This window comes from Anastrepha obliqua, chromosome 3 (genome assembly GCF_027943255.1).
Source record: "Anastrepha obliqua isolate idAnaObli1 chromosome 3, idAnaObli1_1.0, whole genome shotgun sequence".
In the NCBI taxonomy this organism is placed as follows: domain Eukaryota; kingdom Metazoa; phylum Arthropoda; class Insecta; order Diptera; family Tephritidae; genus Anastrepha; species Anastrepha obliqua.
The window spans coordinates 42,534,816-42,561,261 of NC_072894.1; the positions used below are offsets into that span (position 1 = coordinate 42,534,816).

At 35.1% G+C, this 26,446-nt stretch overlaps 1 protein-coding gene across 1 annotated transcript in view; it reads left to right on the forward strand.

Moving 5' to 3' along the window:
* The window catches only part of LOC129241254 (band 3 anion transport protein-like), a 188,491-nt gene that overhangs the window by 135,099 nt on the left and 26,946 nt on the right, over positions 1-26,446 (forward strand). The window contains exons 3-4 of the mRNA XM_054877491.1: positions 18,123-18,270; positions 24,025-24,164. Of these exons, the coding sequence (XP_054733466.1) occupies positions 18,123-18,270; positions 24,025-24,164 (288 nt within the window). The remainder of the gene's footprint in view (positions 1-18,122; positions 18,271-24,024; positions 24,165-26,446) is intronic.

Below are 26,446 nucleotides of genomic sequence, written 5' to 3' on the forward strand. Positions count from 1 at the left end.
AGACGCACACCACAAATAGGAGGAGGGGCTCGGCCAAACACCCAAACAGGGTGTACGCGCCAAATGTATATATATATATATATATACATACATATACATACCTATATATGTCTATATATTATATATTAGGTTACATATTGTCATGTGCTGTTATGGCGGCATATAATGAGATTACACTTATTTCAAGAAAAAATTTGATTAATGATTTCTTTTACAGTTGAAGATAAGTCCTTTATGACGCCTTGAAAAGACAAAATAATAAGGAGACACTTGTTTCTAGAAAAATTTTGATTAATGATTTTTTTTTACATTTGAAGTTTAGTCCTTCATTTCGCCTTCAAAAGACAAAATAAGCTTTTTACTACTCACTTTTTCAGAAAAAGGAACTTAGATGTTTATTTTGCTCTTTTTTCACTTTTGGCATTTTTCGTGGCAGACAAATAATACACACTTGTTGTTTACAAAGCTGGCTATTGTTGACCGATTCAAGAGGTGAATATGCTTTCAATTGAGATGAACCATAACAAACTAAATTAAGTTTATTCCACTGGACTTTCACCATATCAAACAAAAGAGTATAAGCGCGCCATATTTTACTTAACGGTCAACAGCTCAATCAAATAAATAGAACTAAGTTTTCTACGCCCTTTACTTCTGCTCAAACAATTTCTATTCAGCAGTGATTATGTGGCTTCCTTACATTCAAGCATATAAAAGTTGAGTAATCCAATAATTGTATTTCTAGTGTATACATACAAAGATACTTTAGTGTATTGTGTGTAAAAGTAATTACAAAGATAAATACTTACAATATTTATTCCGTACCGTAGTAATTTCACGATAACTTTGCTTGCAGCTTTTGGCAAGAAATTCAGGGCGAACCACTCCTTGGTCAGATGTGCGGTTTGTTTGTTATCCCATAAACGGAGAGCTCTGAGAGTACTTTAACTACTGCGTATGACAGGTGATTTTTTTTTATAGAAAATGCTTTCGTGCCTGCAGTGGGTGATTGTTGTTTGGAAAAAAAAAATTTGATTTTCACGGTGAGAATTGAGCTTGACATCTACTGCCGGTATGTCACACACAAATACACTAAACCATGGCCTTCGCAGTTCATTCACTCATTGCAAGTGGAATATTTCTAACGATATCACAAAATTAGGAGATATAATTTTACGAGTCTGTGTAGGGCCTAGTTTTTAGAGGGGGGTTCTTAGGTGGCATAATTTGCCCAACCACTTATGCCTATAACAGTTGTACGTGAAAATATGTGAGGCAGATATCGGCCAAAGAACACCAGGAAAAGATCCATCCTGCATGTTTTGTTTTCCATAATGGGTAAGGGGTAGTCAGAGGCCCGAAAAAATTATGATTTCCAAAAATTGTTTTGCAAGTCATTTGCTTTATTTAACAAAAATAAGAACATAGCATTAATACATCGACTTCATTTTAGCAAAATTAAAAAAAAAGAAAATTCATAATTGCAAAAGTTAACGCTGTTTGTGAGGAGCCCGTTTCTTCAGAAGCCCCTTACAGTGATAATCACAAGTCCTTGGAGATTCATCTAAAATCAATCGGACAAGAGAAATTAATTTTATTAATAGATAATCTTATGCTTCAATGAAATTAACAATATAGCGGGCTCAGGAAATATTTTTCAAATTTTCGAAAATTAATTGAAATTAAAAACTAATTGTTTAAAAAATTTAAAAAAAAAAAATTCTTCTATCAGGCACGAGTTTTTATGTTTTAAATCTATCAAGCGGTTTTAAAGTTACAGGGATCACCAGGTCAAAAATCATAGTTTTGAGAAAAACGCATTTAAAGTTTTGCTATGGATTTATGTATCGCCCGAGCGCCCTTCGTTAATTGTTGAATAACTCAAAATGTATTTGTCGGATTCACTTGAAATTTCACTTGAAACACAATGTTTTTAAGATATTATACTTTAAGAAAATGCAAACATCCAATTTTTTGAAAATTATGACCACTCCTAACCTCATAAAGGCAAGCTGGGGCAATGCTAAGACTTTAGCATCTAATCGCGTACGCTGGAAAAGCCTCGTATGATCCTCAAAGGAGTAAGAGGAGAGAGAAAATAGTTATACTTAGTGATATATGCCAAAAATATTCAGCATAATCAGAGCATTCAACTTAGTCATGTTAGTGTGCCCGTTCATTCGTACGCTCGAAAACTTAAGCAAAATTGATTGCATCATTCACACCCAACTCACATACAGAGGTACCTTTCAAAAAAAGATAAAACCTGAACGAAGAAAACTTACTCACATCTATCACATATAATAAACGCAAAAAGAATTCCGATAAACGAAAAATATTAAAAAAATGGACAGTGAAAATCGAGCGAGTATACCGAATTGTCCGGGCCGAATTGTTCACATTCTTACTTGCTTTTAATGTAATATATATGTATATTAATAGACATACATTATTCGTTTTAAAATATGTACTTAAATATGATCGAAGCTTACAAAAAAATATTTTCGAGCAAACTAACCCTCCTTTCACTGAGTTTCTTTATACGCCACTGTGCTGTGTAAGGATCCATGTTTCGTCACGCTCATACACTAAAGGTGTCTCCAGATGTTGTGATGAGAGTGCTTTCAAAATGTATGCCAAACTGAGAAATCTGGGAAAGTAATTGCTGCAGCAGCCACTTTATATTATTTCCAACTGTGCAATAAGTAGCCAACCTCAAATCTGCTCGGCTACTGCGGCCGTGCATACGTTAAAGTAAAATACCATAAAGCATTTTTGTATCTAGAATTTCAAGCCTGTGCCTAATGTGGTTGTGAAAAAAGTTTGGAAAAGTTAAAGCATATGTGTATATCCATAAAGTTAATATTTGGTATATCCCTTTTTATTCATATCTTCGATGTTACTTCATTTGATTTCATATCATTTAATTTCATATCTTCTGATTTATTTATTTTTATTTCATGTCATTTCGTTTCTCTTAGATTTAAGTCCATTCCCTGTTTAATTTAATTTCATTTATTCATTCATTTAATACCATCTAAACGCAAATTTTTATGCAACCGGCTCTTTAACCCAAACATGTGTTGCATTTTCTATGATAAGAAGCATTGAAATATTGAGTATTGGGCAATAATGAATATTGACTTCCCGTCGAATAAAATGAAATATGAAGGATATGTACATATAAACGAATGTGAATTCGTATGTAAGTTTGTATTAGCACGTGTTTGAGTAAATATAGTGTAATAAACGTATTCTTGTTGATTCATCGTTATTGCTTTGTCACGCTTATCCGGTCGAATGATTTATGAACATATCTATTTCTTTGTTTTTTTTTTTTGGAGTGTCGTTTATTTTTATGGAAGTCCCTCGAATAGTATATATAGCTTTCTAATTACTAAACGAATTCTATAGCTGAACAAACTTAAGCTCTACAGAAACGATTTTTTTATAAAGCGTTGGTAAATCAAAAAAGCAGTATGAATACAGCCAAGCTATGAAAAGTTTACTCCACTTGCTGAGAAATTGTGAATAGTGAATAAGTTATTGTGAAATTGTTTTCCTTTTTATTATTGAGAGTAATTATAAATACAAAAAACTAAACACAAGGCCGTTACTTTTTTGTCCTTACTTTTCCTCATTAACTCAAATAAAATATTCTGAGCATTTTATTACTGTATTATATATACATACATACATGCATACACCCTTTTTGGGTGTTTGGCCGAGCTCCTCCTCTTATTTGTGGCATGCGTCTAGATGTTGTTCCACAAATGGAGGGACTCCGACTCCGAACGGCAGATATTTTTTATGAGGAGCTTTTTCATGGCAGAAATACACTCGGAGGTTTGCTATTGCCTGCCGAGGGGCAACCGCTATTAGAAAAAACTGTTCCTTCATTTTGCTGTTTCTCCGAGATTCGAACCTACGTTCGCTGTGAATTCCGAATGGTAGTCACGCACCAACCCATTCGGCTACGGCGACCGGTGATGTATTGCGACGATTAAATTAAGATATTTAGAATTCGCTCGATCATTTCGTTCGATTTTGAAAGAAATTTCATGATATAGCATTTGAGGAAGTACTCGTTTCTTGACCAGCTAATTTTTACAAGGTTGGCTTGAGGCCAGTTGCGAGTTTTGTAACATGAAGGGAATTTTTCAAATGCGCTAAAGGATGTTAATCGCGTGGTTTCAGACCTGTACTACTCGTACATGGTAGATGCGATAGAAGCTCCCGTCCGAGCTACCGGGCCTCGGGCTCGCTTTTATACCTGTATAGACTTAACACGTTTCCTATATGCCAACGCCTGCTGCATTTGGTCGTTTGTTGACAATCGAGGTTTCAATTGAGTATTTCGACGGGTGAGAGAAACTCATAGTGGAAAACTTCCTCGAATTCAATATTTTCCATAAATATTTTAAGGCTCATGCTTTCGACGTCCATATTAGCTCAACAGAATCTTTCAATATTGTCCTAAGTCCGAAAAAGACTAACATTTGTCAGCCGATTTTTCATCTTAGTTATTGTCATAATTGAATCTACGAATTCGTTAAGTGTTCAATCTCTCCAGAGGGCAGTAAAAGTACTCCTGATTGTGAAATACATTAAATAATTAAGGGGTGCCCACATATTTTTGCAACTAAAAACCTTTTAGGCTACAATAAATTTATAATTAATTTATACATACATATGTAGGCTACAGACTCTACAGCCATTCCATTTCATTTCCTCTCTAACTCAAACCTGTGTTCGCTTCCTCTCTGAAAAGAGCGTTTAAGTACATATTATTGATTTTCACTCAACCAAAGTAAACGCACTACTTACATATGCATATGCATATAACCGTTTTATGCCACATATTTAAGTTCATGGGTCATTAACGTCCCATTGTGCATTATTGTCGGCTTGCAACGGTTATTGTTTTAATACTTTGGGTTGGTGAACTATCGGACGATTTTTTAAGAGCTTGAGAACTTAAAATGATAATACAAAATATATTATAATAATATAATTATAAATTAATGTAATAATATTTTGTTTTTATTATACCCTGATAGATAATTTCATGGCTTTTTTTTATTTAATATGATATCCGTCATACTTCAGCCGCAGCTACAAGTTACATAGCCACGAGTTGCACGGCCCATTCGATCGGTCCAATAAATCGATTGTGGAGGGTACTGGTGCGCTATATCAAAAGTTGCGCTGTTGGAACCAAATGTCCTCGACTTCCGTTTAGGGTAATGGCAGCTTCTTCCACATTTCGAAAGAAAGAAGGAGCGATGAGGCCGCCAGAGGTCTATGAACTGCGCAAACAGATTTATTTATTTTTTTCTAAGTAATTTTCCACAATTTAGAAGCTTTATTCTAGCGTTCAACGATGACTTGCCCTGACAAACCTTACTGAATACAGTTAATGAATACAGTTTGCCATTTCAGTTATTAAACCACAAGTCAAAAAGCACTCTATACTTGACTTTTTGTCTTAAATATTGGTTTTGTAATGTATGATACTAAGCATACTGCGAGTTTTCGCTAAAGAGTGCTTTTGTTTCAAAGTCACATATTGTATGTAGAAGAAAAGGAGTCGTATAAGAAAGGAACTGCTGTAATCCAGATCAACTGTTTCCGGCTAATCCCATTGGGGTGCTTTACTTTCAGCAAAATGTTGTGGCGCAGAAAAATGTTACCGACAAAAATGGAATATTTTATTTTTCAAATGAACATTTAAACAAAAATAATATCTAACCCGTTCCATTTCATACGGTTTCTATTCTACGTTACCAATTCCCAGAAAACATTTGGATATGATGGAGTTGATAAAGGAAAATTTAAAGGTTAGCAAAAGTATTGGATTATTGTTTGTGTATTGGTTACTCTGAAATATATAGGGTTATTCAATAGGTGCGCTTCAACTTTTTTCCGATAGGGAGGGCGAACGACGCAATATTTTTTATTTTTCGCTTGTCATTTGTAAACTTCATTAGTATACATTTTATCATGGAACGCTACACACTTGAGCAACGATTGCAAATCGTGCAAATTTTTTATGAAAATAATCGTTCTGTTGCTGCTACTTTAAGAGCATTACGGCCATTTTACGGTCCATTTAACAAGCCGTCCCGTTGAGGGGTTATGTAAAGTCATTGGTCTGCAGTAATAAGCCGGCGACGATTTGTGAGCTCAGAACCAATATTGCACGCGAAATTGCTGGAATTTCGGCCGATTTATGCAAAAGAGTGGTCGAAAATTGGGTTCAACGATTGGACTTCGTAAAACGTGCACGCGGTGGTCATGCAAAAGAAATCGAATTTCATACTTAAATGAATATGTTCAAACTCGATAATAAAATAAAAATTAGTTAAAAAAGTCAAACCGTTTGTGTTTTATTCAAAAAAGTTCAAAAGTTGAAGCGCTCTTACTGAAAAACCTTGTATATCAATGCAATGAGTAATTGATGCGTTTTTGTTATGCTGACGAGTTCCGGGTACATTTTTTACTGAATTATCTACGCGTTCTCGCCCATCCTCTGGGTTCCGAGATAATAATATCGGGTTGTATGAGTTCTCATTGATTATTTTATGAAAGACACACACCTTGTGGACTTGAATGCCCATATACATATAAGCATATGTGTACGTATGTATAAAAAGCGCATTGTGAAGCGCCAATATTAAAATATTATTTAAATACGAGGTGTGTTCAAAAAGTATCGCGAATTTTGAATTTTCGCAGGTTAAGTATATTCGAATTTCGATTTTTTTGTGGTGACATGTTGGTCTCATGTCTCATGTCTCTCACTCATACCGACGAGTTCGGCCATTTTCAATGTTCAGTTAATTATTGACAGCTGCTTTGCTTGCACGTGTTTCGGCTCGTCGTCGATTTTTACCTATTCAAAAAGATGGATCAAAGAACTTGTATCAAATTTTGTGTGTAAAACGAAATTAAATGCGCGGATGCATCCGAATGTTAACTGTGTCATACGGAGAAGCTACTTTGGACCAGAGTAACTTTTATAGGTGGTACAAAATGTTTTCAGAAGACCGAGAAAATGTGAACGACGAAAAGTGTGCCGGTGCCGGACGCCCGAGCACTTCAACAACAGACGAAAAAATTGATGAAGTGAAGAAAATAGTATTGGCCAATCCTCGAATCACCATTAAAGAAGTTGCTGAAGACGTAGATATATCGATTGGCAGGTGCGATTCGATTTTTTTCAATGATTTGGGCATGAGACGGGTCGCCGCAAAATTCGTACTAAAACTGTTCAACGTCGACCAAAAGCAGCATCGCATGAACATTGCTAATGAGATGTTGGACTCTGTCCGCGACGACTCAAATTTGATCCAGAGGGTCGTAACTGGGTTTATGATTATGACGTGGAAACCAAAGCTCAATCATCTGAAAGGAAGCTGCCGCACAAACCAAGACCGAAACAAGCGCGCCAAGTTCGGTCGAATGTAAAAGTTTTGCTTACCGTTTTTTTCGATTGCAGGGGCGTTGTTCATCGTGAGTTCTTGCCACAAGGTAAAACGGTCAATAAGGAATACTACCTGCATGTTATGCACAATTTGGCCGAAGCAATCTGCCAGAAACGACCAGATTTGTGGAAAAACAAAAATTGGCTCTTGCACCACGATAACGCCCCTGCTCACACATCGTTGCTTGTGCGCGACTTTTTGGCAAAAAACAAGATAAAAGAAAATGATTTTTTGAAGTGCTTCGAAGATCGGAAAAAACGTTGGCGCAAGTACACAATGCCTCATGGGGATTACTTTGAAGGGAACCAAATAGATATTAATGAATAAATAAATAAAAAATAGTTTAAAAAAACTAAAAAACACGCTTTTATTGCTAATCGAACTAAAAAGTAGAAAATAAATTTTAATGACAAAGGGACCTATAATGAAGTAATAGCAAATCGAACGATCAGTCAAAGTCAACTACCTCAGAACAGAATTATAACAAAAATTAAGATACAAATAGAGTAATTCAAATTAGAGTTAAAAGCGTCGGATGCATTTTGCTTCACTTTCATAACCCTCTGTACATAGATAGTTGCCAATAGAATGATTGTAATATTTACTATATCAAGCATCCCACGCTTTTAACTCTAATTTGAATTACTCTATTTGTATCTTAATTTTTGTTATAATTCTGTTCTGAGGTAGTTGACTTTGACTGATCGTTCGATTTGCTATTACTTCATTATAGGTCCCTTTGTCATTAAAATATATTTTCTACTTTTTAGTTCGATTAGCAATAAAAGCGTGTTTTTTAGTTTTTTTAAACTATTTTTTATTTTCTACTTTTTAGTTCGATCAGCAAAAAAGCGTGTTTTTTAGTTATTTTTTTTTTAACTATTTTTTATTATGAATGAAAATTATTGTTATCATTGCAGTCAGTGAATTAATGATTCGATATATTCGTGTTATATTTAATTCCTTTCTTATCGACTGTGAGTCTAAAGCTATGCAGTTATCGGCCGTGATAAAGAAGTAATCGGGATGAAGCACTTATTTCGTGGAGGGAGCCTGAGAAACTGATTTACAAGAATAAATAAAGATTTTTCATTTTACAACCAAATTCACCTTACTTTTTGCCCACAATAAAAAGAAGAAAATATTAATCCTGGCAATCCTAATAAGGATAATGGAAAACTTTTATCAAATTATTGCATTGTCATCGATCCTTGATAGGTGTGCAAAATTTCAAGTCGATCAGATTTTTGGAAGCCAGTGAAAATTAAGCTCAAAGATTCCGTTACATACATACATACATACATACATACAACCCGACCTAATAAAAGTGTGTTAAAAATATTTGAAAAAACACAAAATTTGTGATACTTGTTGAACGCGCCTCGTAAATAAGAGCCAACGTTTTTATTTTGTCTGTTGAACTTAGTTCCTAGGAAATATAAAAGGAAACGGTATTGCAATACATTTGTGTCTAAAGTTACAATACAAAATTCGATAGCAAAGAAAACAAAAACAAAAATATTTACACTCACAAATAGACAAATGAACGTGACCTAATGACAATTTTGTTTATCTTTTACATATTTCTGCCTAACATAAATAAAAAAAGAATAGCTACCTATGCGGTATTCTATTTATAAATGTAAAAAAATATTTGCTTTTGCCAGTAATTAGCCTAAGAAATATTTGTATATGGGCAGCAGACACACTTCCATACATAAAGCATACCTTGTAGTGAACGCAGCTAGTTCTGAATTAGCGGATTTCACTAAACATCGGTAGTCATGACTAGTCTCGCGCCAATCGACTTTGCGTGCAATCAACTGCGGAGTTTAATGTTAACATGCACCAGGAGGAAGTTAATTGCCCTCCCTCTTTTTGTAATATCATTCGTCAGCCACCACGCTAGTACTGATAAGTCAAATAACAACGTAGATGACCACGCAGATACTACAAACCCTCAGCAGTGATAATGCACTGTTTACTTTATGAAATCTAATAAACCAACTACCGCACTCATGGTGAGGTGCCAAACACTTCAATAGTTCAAATAAAATACTTTTATTTGAATTCAACAGTTGCATATTTTATATATAATTCGTTGTTTCATAAACGAAGGAGTGGAACATTCAATATTTAATGAAGAATTATAAAAATTCAATTCGGAAATAAAATAGTTTACTAAACTCGGTAATAATAATGGAAATCCTAGCTACATAGGTTGACATCCAAAATGTAAAGCTTCCCTGCAGTAGGTAAGTTTAGGTATGGTAAAGTACAAAAGACCACATCAAAAGTCGCAGTGCACTATGGCCCAATAGAACTGACTAGAGCAGTAGTATCACATTCAGCTCTAACACTTGGTCGATTTTGCACTGCATTGCAGATTTACTTGGGTTTTAAGTTTGTGCCATCAAATATTTTTCATTCAACTGAAGATGCGGAAATAAATCACACAATCGCTTTAATAAGAGTAAAGAGAAAGGAAAACGACTTGCTGTTTCTACTCATGTTACAACATAAATTAAAAAACCACAGTAGAAAACACCCTGAACAAAAAGTTTCATGGAAGTAATTAATAAAATGGAAAATGATACTTTCTTTAATAATTTTCGAATGCAGAGAAGTAAGAAAAACGAATGATGTTTTATTTTCTTGCTATAATATCGCCCTGCCCTCGAGCTGCCAAACTTTGCTTTTTCCTTTCTCAAATTGTTGTACTCGCCCCAAGCGAATGTGTGATGTTTTCAAGTCTCTAGAAAACAAGGCTAAGCAAGACCCTCAGTTGAGTAAGAGTTGCTTTTTATTTACGTACACAAGCTCGTCGAAAAAGTTCTACAAAAGCTTTAATTGGTACAAAAAATACAAGTAAATCTTCTTTTTTTATTATATTCGCTTAGGTGATTCACAAAATGTTATAAAATCCGTATTGTCTTATGTCTCAAAGTTTTTAACGGTGAGAGGAATCGAAACCAGAACCAAATATTTTGTAATTGCGTGCGATTTCCCTAAACATATTTTTACCAATTTCAAGCTTACAACATACAACAATACGTCACTTACGACACCCTTGTAAATGCTCTAAATATTCATACCTACATATATATTAGTGCTCTTATATTCACGACATCTCTGCTCGACTAAATTGACTAAAAATTTGCATCTGAAAGCATTAAAAAGTTATCGAGCAAGTTTCGCTGCTAGCAAGTACCTCCTAAACAACTAATATAACTATTCCCTGATATATCAGTTGCTTCATCTATTTGCCACTTACTAACGCTAGTTAAAGACTTGGAAGAAAGTCAAAGACTTGCTTGACTTTGGAAAAATATAAAAATTTATTTTTATGAATTAAATTTTAGGGTAGTTCTTAACACTATGTTAATACTGGACTGACTCCCAACATATTTGACAGTCGTATTCATACTTATACCTCATCTTACTGTTTTAGGTACCAGACTTGTATATTAGTTTCTTTGTTTACTGTTTAGGATAAATATTTTAGGTACAATAATTAAACGGATAAATATTTTAGGTACAATAATTAAATAGACGGATTGGGAGCCCAACTAGAGGAGGCCAAAATTTCTTATGTAGAAAAAAAAAATTAAAAAACGCGTGTCCAAGTAAAAGCATCTTTTGTAAACCTCGACAAATTATAATTTGCATTTACGGGAAAAAGTACAATTGTACTGACAATATCATCACAGCTATGCACTTGCATAGGCAAATACGAAGTCAGTTAAAACTGATCAGATAATAAGAAAATGTTTTTTCTTAGTTCTTCGAACTTACTATTTTCTCTTGCCACCCCTTCTATTTCTCTTTTATTGATTTTTCCAAAATATTTGCGATTTCTCATAAGACGTTTTAAATGCCGGTATTGTCATAATTTTTTCCTCCATATGTACAGTATGTACATTTATACAATTAACTTTTCTTTAAATGGCTTATTGGATGTTTTCTCACGTGCACGTCAAGATAATTGTTTTGTTTTTTATACAATAATAAAAACCCCACTAAAAACAATTACTTCACGACACTTATATTTAAATGCGCGCACGTAATTGAATTGGGCCTTTTATGCATTACACAAGATTTCGGGTTAATAACTGGTGTTTCTATATACAATACATACATATATGTGTATAGAATATATCAGTTTGGGGAAAGAAATCTATTATTTTCTCGTAGATGTCTATAGTGACCGATATCTCGGAAAGTATCGATCAAACATTTTAAAGTTTATCTCATTGTCAATATGACATTTCAAACTCAAAAATTTTTTTGCAGTTTTTTATTTGTTCCATTCAGTTATGAGTTATAGGATGTTGGGAATGATGTTTATGGTGCCGTAAAAGCTGTAACAGCTAATTACGTGAAATTCAGTCGAGTATGTCGATAAAATCATAGAAAGAACCAGAAGTTAACCGCCATGGTAGTAGTCGTAGCATCGGCCAGAAGCTAAGGATCGACCATAAGACAGTTTTAAGCCATTTCAGTTTATTTATTTAAATATATGTGAATCTTTATATGTACGAGTATATTTATAAAGTATAAACGTCAATAATAATATTACAAGGAGTAAGTTAACTATCAGCTGGTGGCTCACTGCGGTGATAGCACAAAAACAGTTAAACTCCTCTCGCGTTGCATTACCTTGAGTTAGAAGAGTGGTTAGTTACTCGATTCGCTAGTTACAACGCTAGTGATACAGTGGCAATTGACACTTGTGAAACTGGCGGGCAAATAGTACAAGTTGTTTGTTGCCGGTTAATGACACTGTTATTTGATTTCCTGATAAATGAAACAACGCGACTCTAACACGCCCTTGAGTTTTCGTTTTGGCAAGTCAAAGGATTGATGTGCATACATATAAACAATTTTGTTGTATATGATGTTGAGCATTTTTCTATTTATGAACATATGTTTTATGCAAAAAATAATGTTAAAAAATCAATGCGATTTCTGAGCCACCACAAACCAATATTCAATTCTGATTATAAAGTTTGTAATTTTGATTAAAATTTATTGAATTCTTTTTTAATTTTATAGAAAGTTTGAAACTTTCAGTTATGTGGTTTTTTTTTGTAGTATATAGTAAATCTCAAAACAAGCAATATTCTAAAAAAAATTGATTGCTAAAAATATGTCTTATTTGTAAAACTGTTTTGTGTAAGAGTAATAAGGAGGAATTAGGACTTGAACTATTCGTTTGACTACCAGATTACTGCCGCGTCTATCAAGCAGAGGTTCTAGCTATAAAAGAAGTGGCTACATATCTAAATACGCACGCCGTAACAAAAATCAATGAATGCGGCTATACTAAGATCGAAGGTTGCACAGGAATGCCGGGCGGCCCTATATGATATTAGCGACGTATTCAACGTCAGCCTTATTTGGGTTGCGGGGCATAGAGATATTGAGGGAAACTGTTAAGGTGATGAGCTAGCCAGAAAAGGTACTGCTCTACAATTACTTCTTCTTAATTGGCACGATAACCGCTTATGCGATTTTGGCCGAGTTTAACAAAGCGCGCCAATTGTTTCTTTCTCGTGCTAACCGGCGCCAATTGGACACACCAAGTGAAGCCAAGTCCTTCTCCACCTGATCTTTCCAACGCAGAGGAGGCTTTCCTCTTCCTCTGATACCACCAGCTGGTACCGCTCTTCAACTGCTCAGTGATAAAAGTACCATACCAAACTAATAAAAAAACAACAGAAATGAAGATACGTGTCTAACAGACTGGTTATTTCGCAGTCATTCCTCAATACTAGGAGTTTTCTCCCAAGAATATTGCAGAAGTTGCAGAGATGAGGAAGAAACAGTTGAGCACTTCCTTTGCAATTGTCGAGCCCTAGCTAAAATCAAAGCAGGTTGCTTAGGTAAATACTTTTTTAATTCTCCTACAGAGCTGTCTGGCGTGGGGTTGGGATCAATACTACGTTTCATAAGAGCCACAAAATGGTTCCACGAAGGAAGGTAAATGAGGTTCCCGGTCATGAAGACCGACTACCACCATAACCTAACCTAACCTAAGAGCAATAAGTATATTTTAGAACTAAAAAAGTCCAGCTGTGCATAAAAATTTCAGCGTAGCCTATAAGTCGCGTCTAGCTGTATAGCAAGTATTATGCAAAGTGGCGTAAAATTAGAATAGAATTTTATTTTTACATAATTTTTTACTTTAATTATTTTATTTATAATTTTGAGTGATAGAGGTCTTTATTTGACGATTGCACACCATTGCTTGTCTCAAAGTGTTTTGGCTTGTAAGTCAACCATAGATAATAAAGGGAGTTTAATTTCAAGGGCTGATGTTGAATGTGAACCACACCTAAACGTCAACGACACCGTTGGACTTCTTTCTTTGGAGCTATTTGAAAGAACAGGTGTACGTTGATAAGCCAGCAACAATTCAAGAGCTAAAGGATGAGATAATTCGGCACATTAATGGCATAGAATCTCAATTATGCCTCAGCGTCATCAAAAATGTGGACCATCGGACGGAAGTGTGCCGCCGAGGTTGCGGCGGCCATTTGACCGATATTTTGTTCCACACGTAATTGAGCCATACCAATATTATCATAATAGAGAGAAATGATAATAATTTCCTTAAAAAAATGTATTTTATTCAAAATCAACACCGGCCCTTAAAACTTAATCACCCTTTATTATGCTTTGCTGATTTCTTTCTCAATTGGACACGGTACAAACATATATGATTTGCGAAAACACGAGAAGGGCCAAACGAGCAGACACGACATCGCCTATATTAATGTATTGTATTATAATTTCATTAAAATTACATATGGCACAGCTTGGACTATAACCTCTTGAACTTGAGAAATCATGTCAATTGACTTCAAAAACAATTTTGGAGAAAAATATGACACCTCAAGTCGAGAAAGTGAGTGAAAACTCGCAAAGATTTATCTCCTTAACTTGTATTAAGTTGACTTAAAACTTTGGAAGAATGTATTTTTATTTTTACATACACGGTAGACCTACATTAAAGTTTATTTTAAAATCTGATGCAACTGAGCTTTAATTAGGACACCAACCGGCGTCTGTTAAGAAATTTTCACTACATATACCACAATTTTAAAACATTCATATGTAAAGGGTGATTTTTTAAGAGCTATAGGAAAGTTTTTCAAACGAACACACGTAAAATTCAGAAAAATGCATGAAATTTTTATTAAAATCGATATTATAATCCATATAATTTAATGTTTGAAGATTATTTCATGCAAGTGTTAATCGCGACTGCGCCTCAAATAGTCCATCCGGTTAGTCAAATTTTGGCATACTCTTTCCAATGTTTCGGCCGGTATCTCACAGATAAATGCTTTAATGTTGTCTTCCAATGCATTAATTGAAGCAGGCTTGTCTGAATAGACATGAGCTTTAACATACCCCAAAAAAAATCTATAACGCCTATAAACGCACGGTCTGGGTGGCCAATTGACAGGTCCCGAACGTGAAATAAAATGTTCACCGAACTTGCCTCTCAACAAGTCCATTGTTACGCGTGCTGTGTGGCATGTGGCACTGTCTTGCTGAAACCACATCTCAAGCAAGTCAAGCTCTTGCATTTTGGGCAAAAAAAAGTTGGATATCATTTCACGGTAGCGCTCACCATTCACAGTTACGTTACGATTCGCAGCATCTTTGAAGAAGTACGGTCCAATGATACCTCCAGCCCATAAACCGCACCAAACTGTGACCTTTCCTGGATACATTGGTAGCTCTTGCAATTCTTCTGGCTGATCTTCACTCCAAAATCGACAATTGTTCTTATTTACGTACCCATTGCAGAACACGCATTTTTATAATAAAATTCAATGATTTGCAAGCGTTGTTCGTTTGTAAGACGATTCATGGTTAAATTATAGACCAAACTGAAGATGTTTGACAGTGAAACAAAACACGAAACGTGCGTCAGGTGTTTAAACCAACTGTTTAAAAAGGTAATAGCTAAAAAATCACCCGTTACATACATACATATGTATGGGTGTACATATTCGTAAGGGTACTTTACTTAGTTAAAATATGACAAGTCAAAACCATTTATCATTTTATAGAATGCGGAGTCAGAATTGTCGAAACCTTTTTGTTTTTCTCATGAATTCCGTTTCCCCAGCCATTGAATATCAATTTAGTTTTATTAACCCATCTTCGGCCGCTACAAGAATTCGACATAATTTTTCCATTTCCTTTTTAGTCAGTGCTTATAGGACCATGATCAAGAAAAATTAAAAAAAAAAAAAAAATTCTGACCATCGGTGTTTTAGATATGGACTGGTCGAAAAATCGACCACTGGCCAAAAACCGTCAAATATATTAAAAAAAAATACAACATTTATGAAAAAAATTTAGCACACGAAGTCAATTTATTTCATTTTATTTCAAATACAAATATTTTTTTTGTTGTTTTATTGATAGAAAAGTCAGCTTACAAATTTTTATGATAATCATCAAAACATATAGTACATATGTAAATGAATTATAGACCAAACTGAAGATGTTTGACAGTGAAACAAAACACGAAACGTGCGTCAGGTGTTTAAACCAACTGTTTAAAAAGGTAATAGCTAAAAAATCACCCGTTACAATTACATACATATGTATGGGTGTACATATTCGTAAGGGTACTTTACTTAGTTAAAATATGACAAGTCAAAACCATTTATCATTTTATAGAATGCGGAGTCAGAATTGTCGAAACCTTTTTGTTTTTCTCATGAATTCGTTTCCCCAGCCATTGAATATCAATTTAGTTTTATTAAAGCCAATTATTGACACATTGGTGTGCATTACTCGTCTATTCTAAACATAAGTTGTATATAGAGGTATCACCCATGACGTAAATGGAATTTTTGTAATTTGCAGAAAAACAGGGGAAAGCCTAATAAATGTAAAGAAGTAACGAAGTTTAAAGTCCGCCCGGACCGAACTTTATATAACTTATATAGTTCACATTTTCGTAAAAGTTAATTTTGGATGGACGGACCGAAATTTTTTGACTTATAAAGAGTGGGCATGTTTTTTGGTTTTACCTGATCACAATATCAATAATGTCAGATCTAAATGAGGCGAGGTGCAATACTTGTGCCAAGTTTAGACAACTTAGTAGTTATCAAAAATTTTGCTTGCGTCCTATTGATTTTTTTAGGTTCGTAATTTGTACTAAATTTTAGAATATTTCGTTTCATTTATAACAGAAAGACTATTTTATTTTTTGAAAATTGGCGTTATATAGGAGGTGGGCGTGGTTATTGACCGGTTTCGCTCAAGTTTCATAGAAATATATAAATTTTTGCTCGAGTTATCATGCGCACGGTCGAACGAAGGTTGCTAGTCAGTGTTCTGAGCATTTTTGTATAGATACAGTCAGCGCCAAAAAAAATGTTTACACCACATATTGAGAGGTTTTAACTATTTATTTATTTAAGTTTTAATTTTAGGTATTTTTTTTATTAAATTTTAGTTTATACTACAACAAAACCAAAATAACGGAAATTTCAAACTGTGTACGAATTTTATAAAAATCAGCGAATTTTCATCAAAATTTCAAACTTTTTAATAGGAATTTCTAGAAAAATTTCGAGTATGCAGTTTTGAAGTACATTGAATTTTGTTAGTGCAAGTTTCAAGAAACTCAAAAAATAAATTTTTGACAATTTTTTCTTCTGACGGAGTTGAGAGTTTCTTTCCATAAAACGAATACTCGATATTTTTTATCGTGATGTTCTCAAAGCACTGACGCATTATCGGCCCTTATTTCTTTCGAAATGAGGAAGGAGCTGATGTTACAATGACTAGCGTGCACCAACGAGCCATGCTGATTGAATTTAAAACTGCGTAAACAAAAATAAAAAAGTACGCTCCTCATTTAAAAAATTATATATACATGTATTTGGAGCACCCTTTGTCGTTTACTTTTAATACTATATTATTTTTCCAAGTGCAGTAAACATAAATAAATTTGTATCGTCTTTATATCAAATTTATAGCATTCCTTATGTAACATGCAATCATTTAAAATTACTAACTGCAGACCTCTTTACCTTCGAATGAATTAGCGAATGTAAACAAATAGTTAGAGGAGTGAGCAAAATGCCAGACAGTCCAACGCAAAACAAATTTAAGTCATGTGACTTGTATGCGTTCCTGCCATTCACTCAATTGAAATAACACTAATAATATTGCACTCAAGCAAGTTAACGCTATTCTATCGAAATGTGCGGCTTCATGCACTCATGTTTTTGCCCATATAAATATATGTAAGTACATATGTGTATTTGTGTCTGTACATACATGCATGCTAGACAGTCCATTTAATTGTTGCTGCAACGTGCAGCTTCATCCGCAAGCTATACATTTTGATGATGAACATCAAAGCCTCACAGCAGTCAATATTCGATTTGATTCATCTTTCTCGTGACTAGGCTTCATCTGTCTTGTCGTGTGCATTGTGGTACACGGTTGCTATTTTGGGCCCATTAGTAGAAGAACTGATAAATTTGTTAAGATTATATTCATACAAACATAAGTGCATATATGTACTTACTTTTGCTAAGTGAACTATCAGCATTTAATGAATAATTACTTATTGGTTTTATTTTGTAGTCCACCGGGAATGAGGATCCAAACGAGGTATTCTTGGATTCGGAAATGGAAAAAGTTTTCGCCGGTCCAAGTGCGCACAAGGAAAAGTTCGATGTAACGACATTTCAGGACGCGAATCAGCCAATTGGTTCGTATAAGCAGAGTAATGGTAAGTCAGATTTGTGTAATTTAAATTTGTTTCTTATTTAACCAACTTTACCGGAAAGTACTTACATGTGTATGTATCAATGCGAGTTCATACAAGGTGGCCGCACTAGAGCAACTGATTATTTATTTTTTTCTTGCGATTTGGTTTTTTAAATGTTAAAGTCATCTGCTTTTTTGTTACTGCTTTGTTTATATTTTACATTCTGATTGATGTTTTGACAATTAAAATACCAAGTTCCAAAAATAAGATATGCACATGTGAATGGTGTTGTTGCTCTGCTGACACCACCTATGTATAGATTCGCCTTTGTAATTATGTACGAGGTGTGTTCAAAAAGTATCGCGAATTTTGTGTTTTTTCAAAAAATATTTATTTATTCTTTAATATCTATTTTGTCCCCTTCAAGTAATCCCCTTCAAAGTAATCGTAGCGTCGTCCTTTCATGGGCCTCTTCAGTTTCGGGAACAAGAAAAAGTCATAAGGGACCAGATCTGGGGAATACGGAGATTGTGGCATTATTAGTGTATTGTTTTTGGCCAAAAATCGCGCACAAGCAACGATGTGTGAGCAGGGGTGCTACCGCGATGCAAGAGCCAATTTTTGTTCTTCTACAAATCCGGTCGTTTCGGGTGGATTGCTTCGCGCAAATTGCGCATAACTTGCAGGTAATATTCCTTATTGACCGTTTTACCCTGTGGCAACAACTCATGATGCACAACGCCCTGGGGAATCGAAGAAAACGGTAAGCTAAACTTTTACATTCGACCGAACTTGGCGCGCTTGTTTCGGTCTTGGTTCGTGCAGCAGCTTCCATTGAGATCATTGAGCTTTGGTTTGCACGTCATAACCATAAAACCACGATTCGTCACCAGTTATGATCCTCTGGAGCACATTTGGGTCGTCGCGGACAGAGTTCAACATCTCCTTAGCAATGTTGGTACGAATTTTGCGGCGACCCGTCTCATGCCCAAATCATTGAAAAAAAATCGAATGGCATGAGTCAATCGATATGTCTAGATCCTCAGCAACTCCTCTAATGGTGATTCGACGATTGGCCAATACCATTTTCTTCATTTCATCAATTTTTTCGTCTGTTGTTGAAGTGCTCGGGTTCCGGCACGCGTGTCGTCGTTCACATCTTCTCGGCCTTCTGAGAACATTTTGTACCACCGATAAAAGTTGCTTTGGTCCAAAGTAGCTTCTCCGTATGACACAGTCAACATTCGGAATGCATCCGCGCATTTAATTTCGTTTTTCACACAATATTTCATTTGAATAGGTAAAAATCGACGACGAGCCGAAACACGTGCAAGCAAAGCAGCTGTCAATAATTAACTGAACATTGAAAATGGCCGAACTCGTCGGTATGAGTGATAGATATGAGTACCGACATATCGCCATAAAAAAATCGAAATTCGAATATACGTAACCTGCGAAAATTCAAAATTCGCGATACTTTTTGAACACACCTCGTATGTAATAATAAATTAGAAAGACCTCGTATGTAATAATAAATTTAAAAAAATTGAACCGTCTCCCCCGGTTTAGGACCCATACTTTTAATAGAGATGACTAAGAAGGAGCTTTTGCGGAGGTTTAGACGAAATTACATCTTTGGTTTAAATAATTGGTAATATAATGCTCGAGAAAAAGCCAAAAGAGTTTTGAAATTCATTTAACTATATCGAAAAAATAGGCTAGAATTATATACAGTTCGATTCACTTGATTGGAGGCAATAATTTTTGTGGAAGAGAATGGTTATTAAGACAACCGTATTTGATCTAGTGACACTAGAGTTTCTTATAATTCAAGGTAAGACTGTACTTTGCTCGAAAATAAACATGCATCAAAATATTATACCATCTAACGGTATTTCGCAGCAGCAGAACTTTTGTGTTTGATTTATTGGTTCGTTTGAATAGACGCACTCAGTTAGCTTGCATTACTTGCGCATTTTTTTTTCTTGTTCACTCCTTTCGGGATCATAGAGCCTCGACAAGACTTGTCTTGCGTTGGTTTCGTTAATATATTTTAATTTCTGATAGGGTACGTGATTAGCCTCCGCTACCAGTCCTAAATATGTAGTAGAAATGTCCACCTGTCGTTGCTTAGGAACAACGCCTTCTTATTGCTTGGAGCGCCATCAGTGTTTCACATTTTTTTGCCAGATGGTTCAGGACTTCGCTAATTTGGTGTGTCTGCGTCACTACCGCGGTTGCCCGCTTCCTCTTGCTGGCGCCACTGATGCAGTATGTAACTGTGTGTTTTACTTTGAGCTAACTATTGTGCGGGAGGGAGGATGGAAGGGATAAGTTTTTGGGAATATGGGAGAGTAGAAAACTTTAGCAGATCGTGAAAAGGACAAATCGATATCTTTGGCTCAGAGGGATTTTCAAACAAATGGTGTGGATCTTTACGTGAAACAAGTTACCTCCCATGGCAAAACTACAAAGGCAGAACTGCGATAGATGTATGTTAAGAAACAGCAAAAATGTAGGAAATAGCAAATGTTGCAGCCAGCAAATCCACCGTTCGAGGGCTATTCTAAAAGCGCCACATCTGAAGCCTAAAAACTTACAAAAAACCACCTTCAAAGAAGTTTCGCAAAGCATGCCACCTCGATTTTTCAAGGGACGACTTGGCTAGGAGATTTGTTCAAATAACGACCCGGTGTATGGAAAAAAGTAAAATTTCGTGACAAAAAAGTTCTATCTGGATAAGCTGGATAGATAAAATTACTATTTCCATTATTTAAGGATGAAGGCAAGGTACTTGAGTCGATATCACAGCCGTGAGGGTGTTATGGTATGAGGAGCAATATAGGTATATGAAGCGGTAGAATTGAAAATTATAGATAACTAAATGCCTCTATTCAGGTGAACCAATAAATCAAGTACAATATTACAGCTGCTGAAGTTCTACTGCTGCGAAATATCATTAGATGGAATAAAATTTTGCTGATGTTTAATTTGGAGCAAAGTACACTCTTCACACCACTCGCACACCACATTTAGGAAGAGCAGCTCGGTCAAGACACCCAAAAAAGGTGTAAGCGCGAATTATACTCCCATATACAATATATCTATACTAATATTATAAAGAGGAAAACTTTGTTTGTTTGTTTGTTTGTTTGTTTGTTTGTAACGAATAGGCTCAAAAACTACTGGACCGATTTTAAAAATTCTTTCACCATTCGAAAACTACATTATCCAGGAGTAACATGGATTACATTTTATTTTGGAAAAAAATAGGATTCCGTAAGATATTTGGATTTTTCGGACACAAACTGAAAAAAATCTTATATATAAAATAAAGTCAACTTTTTGTGTGTGTTCGCTAACCGGCCGTGTCTGCACCGAATTAAACCAAACTTACACACATAGTTAAGAAGGTATTGAAGATGGTTTCCGTATAGTTTGGGTACCTATTGGTGGATAGGGCTCGAGATATAGGTCAAAACGTGGACCCGGGTAACCTTCGGATGTGTATGTACAATATGGGTATCAAATGAAAGCTGTTGATAAGTGCTTTAATACGGGGTAATTTTCATACCTATTGATGACTAGGGTCTGGAAATATATGCCAAAACGTGGACCCGCCGTGTCTTTGAACCGAATTAAACCAAACTTACACACATTGTTAAGAAGGTATTGAAGATGGTTTCCGTATAGTTTGGATACCGATTGGTACATAGGGTCTCGAGATATAGGTCAAAACGTGGACCCGGGTAACCCTAGGATGTGTATGTACAATATGGGTATCAAATGAAAGCTGTTGATAAGTGCTTTAATACGGGGTAATTTTCATACCTATTGATGACTGGGATCTGGAAATATATGCCAAAACGTGGACCCGCCGTGTCTTTAAACCGAATTAAACCAAACTTATGCACATTGTTAAGTAAGTTAAGGGCAACATGTAAAAATTGTTTGTAAATTTTTTTGGAGTGGATTTTGGAACAGTGAATAATTTCTTACGAAATTTGAGAATTTAATGTGAAATCCGAATGAAATTATGTGTTCGTGGAAAAAAAATTTTTTTTCGTTTTTTTTTTTTTGATAAATATAAATGGATAATGGTTAAAAAAGCTCGAATGCTTAATAAAACATATAAATTGAAACGAAAAATTCATGGATGATCAGGAAAAAAGACGATTGTTTATTCATATGCGTTGATTTGAAATTTAAAAACAATCTTCTTTTTTCCTGATTTTCAATTTATATTTTATATTTACTCAAAAACAAATAGAAAAACAAAAAATATTGTTTATGCCAAAGCGCTTGAATAAAGAATAAAGAAATAAATAATATGAAAACCATATATTTTCTGTTCTAAACCATATCTATTCTATTTTAGTGTGCCCAGCGAAGGGGGCCGGGTTTGCTAGTTTTATAATATTTTGCCTTGAAAATAATCATTTTGACAACTGAGCCCAAAAAGCAAAAATACGAATGCATGTACGAGGGTCATTTGAAAAGTTCGTTCAAAGTCAGAGAGATGGCACTACTGGCACGTGCCGAAGTTTTGTTAGTAGCAACTCTTGGAAGAACACACACCAAGTTTCAGTCATATCGGTCTATTTCTTGGTGTTTGGCCTGCGTTTAAAAGGAGAAAGTCGAGTGATTTTCCTTTTCCATCACGACAACTCATCAGCTGACACCTCAGCGGGTGTTGCCACAAAATTTGTGGAAGCAAGGTTCCAACTCGATTCATATCACCCCTATTCTTGGATTCCTGGGACTACTATTTCTTCCCAATTTGAAAAAAAAAAACGGCTAGCGGGAAAAAGATTTTATTCAAAGGAGAAGGTGTTTGCAGAAACAAATGGCTTTTTCTGTCAGGTTGAATGTCAGGTTTTGACAAATCCTATTATTCGGAAGGGATCATCAAGCTAGAGCACTTTTGGATGAAGTTTATAAGCCTAAACGAACACTATGTCGAAAAATAAAAAATATTTACCGCAAACAATTAAGTAGATTTATTTTTGCACGGTTTTCTCAAATGACCCTCGTAACTTTTTGTTTTTGTACTATCACCTGAATAGATTAGCCTTGGTTCGCAAGCAGCTAAAAACACACCGGATGTAACAAAAACAAAATTATCTAACGAACTAGAAAAGACAGTGTCACAAGAGTGGTTGAATTAGGCGCCCCCCTTTATAAGGAATTTTCGCGAGAGAGTTTTTGAAAAATTTTCTGTAAACAACCAAAAAGTCGAAAGCAAATTTTATTTTTTCCATATGTCTGAATGTCTTTATTTGTTTCATTATGATGCGTATTTAATTTGTTTTCATTACACAGAATTTTTTGTTTGTTTTATTAATATTTTTTTTTGTAGAAGCTTAAATAGGTCTTTTACATACGCAAAAGCCCCCAAAAATTCTGGTTGAGCGCCTGTATGCAATTATAAAATAGCAGTAAAAGAAATATAAAAAGCAAATTTTCACAAAACATACTTAAATGAAAAAATTATATTAGGAATCTAAAATAAAAAAAAAATATTTATATATAAGAAGCAAACGTCAAATACCATTGCATCCAAGAAGGAAAACTTAAAATAAAATAAATGATAAAAAAAAATGGCAGCATTTGTAAGCGAAAAAATGGCAAAGAGGTTTAGTTCTAAAGCAATTTAAGAATAAAAGTGTACAAAAAAAAAAAATAAATAAAAATTGTCCATCAGATTTATAAAAATTATGAATTCAAGTATTGATCGCCTTGAAAATCAACTGGATTTGCGTATTTTAATTACAGTGCATCGTAAAAGTGAACTCAATATTGAAGAGGATTCTGAATATGAAAGTACAACTGATCCCGTTAATCCACAAAATTATGATGATATACCCGAAGACTATCCATTAGTATCCGAACGGGCCGGACACGGCGATCATTCGGTAAGTTTAACATTTATAATAAAGAAATTGATCAAGAAAATAATTGAAATTGAAAATTTAAGACGATAGATTTAATCGTATTTTGCATATTAGAGTATGCATTTATACATATACATATGTATTTACATACAAGAAGTTGCTCGCAGCTTAATTTATGCGGCGCATACCCTCAATACTAAAGCATCATAGCTATAAAACAAATGGGAGTATTAAAGAGATATTGGCACCGTTGAAAAGGAAAACTACTCAAGCTCAACAGAATTTTTTAATTTCTTGCGAAAATTTATATTTATGTATTTATGTACATATTTAAGTAACTAAAAACTGAGGATACAAACAAATTGTTGCCCACAACCAATTTGGCACTGATGCCATCAGTTCTTGAGCAAGTTCAGCCGAGACCTTTTTCAGTTTCTCTTTTAGACCATTTTTGCAAAAAATATCCACCATATTTTGGATATTATTTTCCGGAATAGGCTACAAGTCTTCAATAACATTAATGTTTGTTAATAATGCCGGCAACTTCATCAAATGTGGATGGAGGATTGTACATTAGCCAGAATTGGACAAATTGTCCTTTAGAATCTATAGGTAATTAAATTTGTCCATTGTGGTTTCAATAAACGCTAACCTCCAGACGACTTTGGTCCAGACCTATACCATGATGCTGCTACCGCCATTTTTCATCGTCCTCCTCAAACTCCCCGTATTTAGCTGCTACAAACTTCAAAAAATTGCAACACTTTGGGATTTCGCTCCCTCTTGAACAGGATATGTGAAATGAGAAGAGAAATGTTAAGGATATAATACAAAGCGGTTGAATGAGGGAGTATAATACCTTCATCCTAAGGTGTAACAACGTCATAAAATGTACTGTTTGTATCTACTATAACGCCCGGAAGTACGAAATTACAAATTCCTTTCCAATGTCGATGAAAATGTCAAGTTGAGCCCAAGGAAAAAGTATAATTAAATTTCTTACGAAAACTTACTGAACGAAAATGAAATTAATGAAAACGTAACTGTGAAGGTATTGCTGAAATTTTAATAATGTGGATTTATAACGACAGGAAGATATTGTCGAAGTACCTCCTGTCATCAAACAAACAGTCGGCGCACTCGCGTATCGGCACCCACGTCACAGTTGACAGTTATGATTTCGAGGCTGTAAAAGACTTTGTTTATTTAGGTTAATGCTGGTGTTAATGGTGGTTCTCTTTCCAACAAGTGCTACTTTTGACTAATGGCGCAGAAGCGTGGACGATGACAACATCCGATGAAGCGACGCGTAGAGTGTTTAAGAGGAAGATTCTGCGGAAGATTTGTTTGACCTTTGCACTTTGGCAACGGTGAATATCGTAGGCGATGAGCTGTATGAGCTTTACGACGACATAGACATAGCACAGCGAATAAAGAGCGGCTACGTTGGCTGGGTCATTTTCTCCGAATAGATACGAACGCTTCGGCTCTGAAAGTATTTGATGCGGAACCACCTGGTGGTAGCAGAGGAAGGGGAAGGCCTCCTCTATGTGTTTAACTGGTGCCGCTTAGCACGAGAAAGAAACGACTGGTGCGCTGTTTTAAACCCGGCCAAAGGGCGTAAGCAGTTATCGCGGCAATTAAGAAGAATAATTCATAATACATGTGGGTGGAACTCTCCCTGCCTCACAATGACTTTTTCTCCCGCTTCCCTTGAGGATAGAGGGTCGTGAATATTTTTATGGTAATTTGAGCTGAGAATGCATAGTCCAACAGTCCGGGAATCTTCGAAATACCAGTTAGAATCTTTCCGTAACCAAACTAGAATCGGACGATTTTCTTGAAGCTTTCATTCATATTGTTGCGCTCCTAGCGTTTTATTTTGCCTGCAAATCTACTGGAAAAAGTTTAGTATATCATATATGTTCTACTTTCTATGGCGTGGTTGATTTGTTGTGTGAGTCTTTGAACCTTGTCGACCCTCTTAATGTTCACATCCTACACTACAATATTTATTTATTTCTAGCTACTGCTTTGAAGCCAGTGTATTGTTTCCAGCTCCATTCCCAATAATTCTGTCGCATAAGTACAACGCCGTCGTTACTTTGCGTACTTTATCTATCACTTTGAGACCCCAGTTTAGCTTTTTATTCAGTATAAGGTACAAGTACATTTTCTCCGGATTTCCTTCTAGTACAACGAGATTACTCGTTGAGGGATCTTTGAGGAAGATAATACAATATTGGAAAGGATTTTCCCAAGATTACTATTACAATATCGTCGACGTATCCAATTATTTTTCT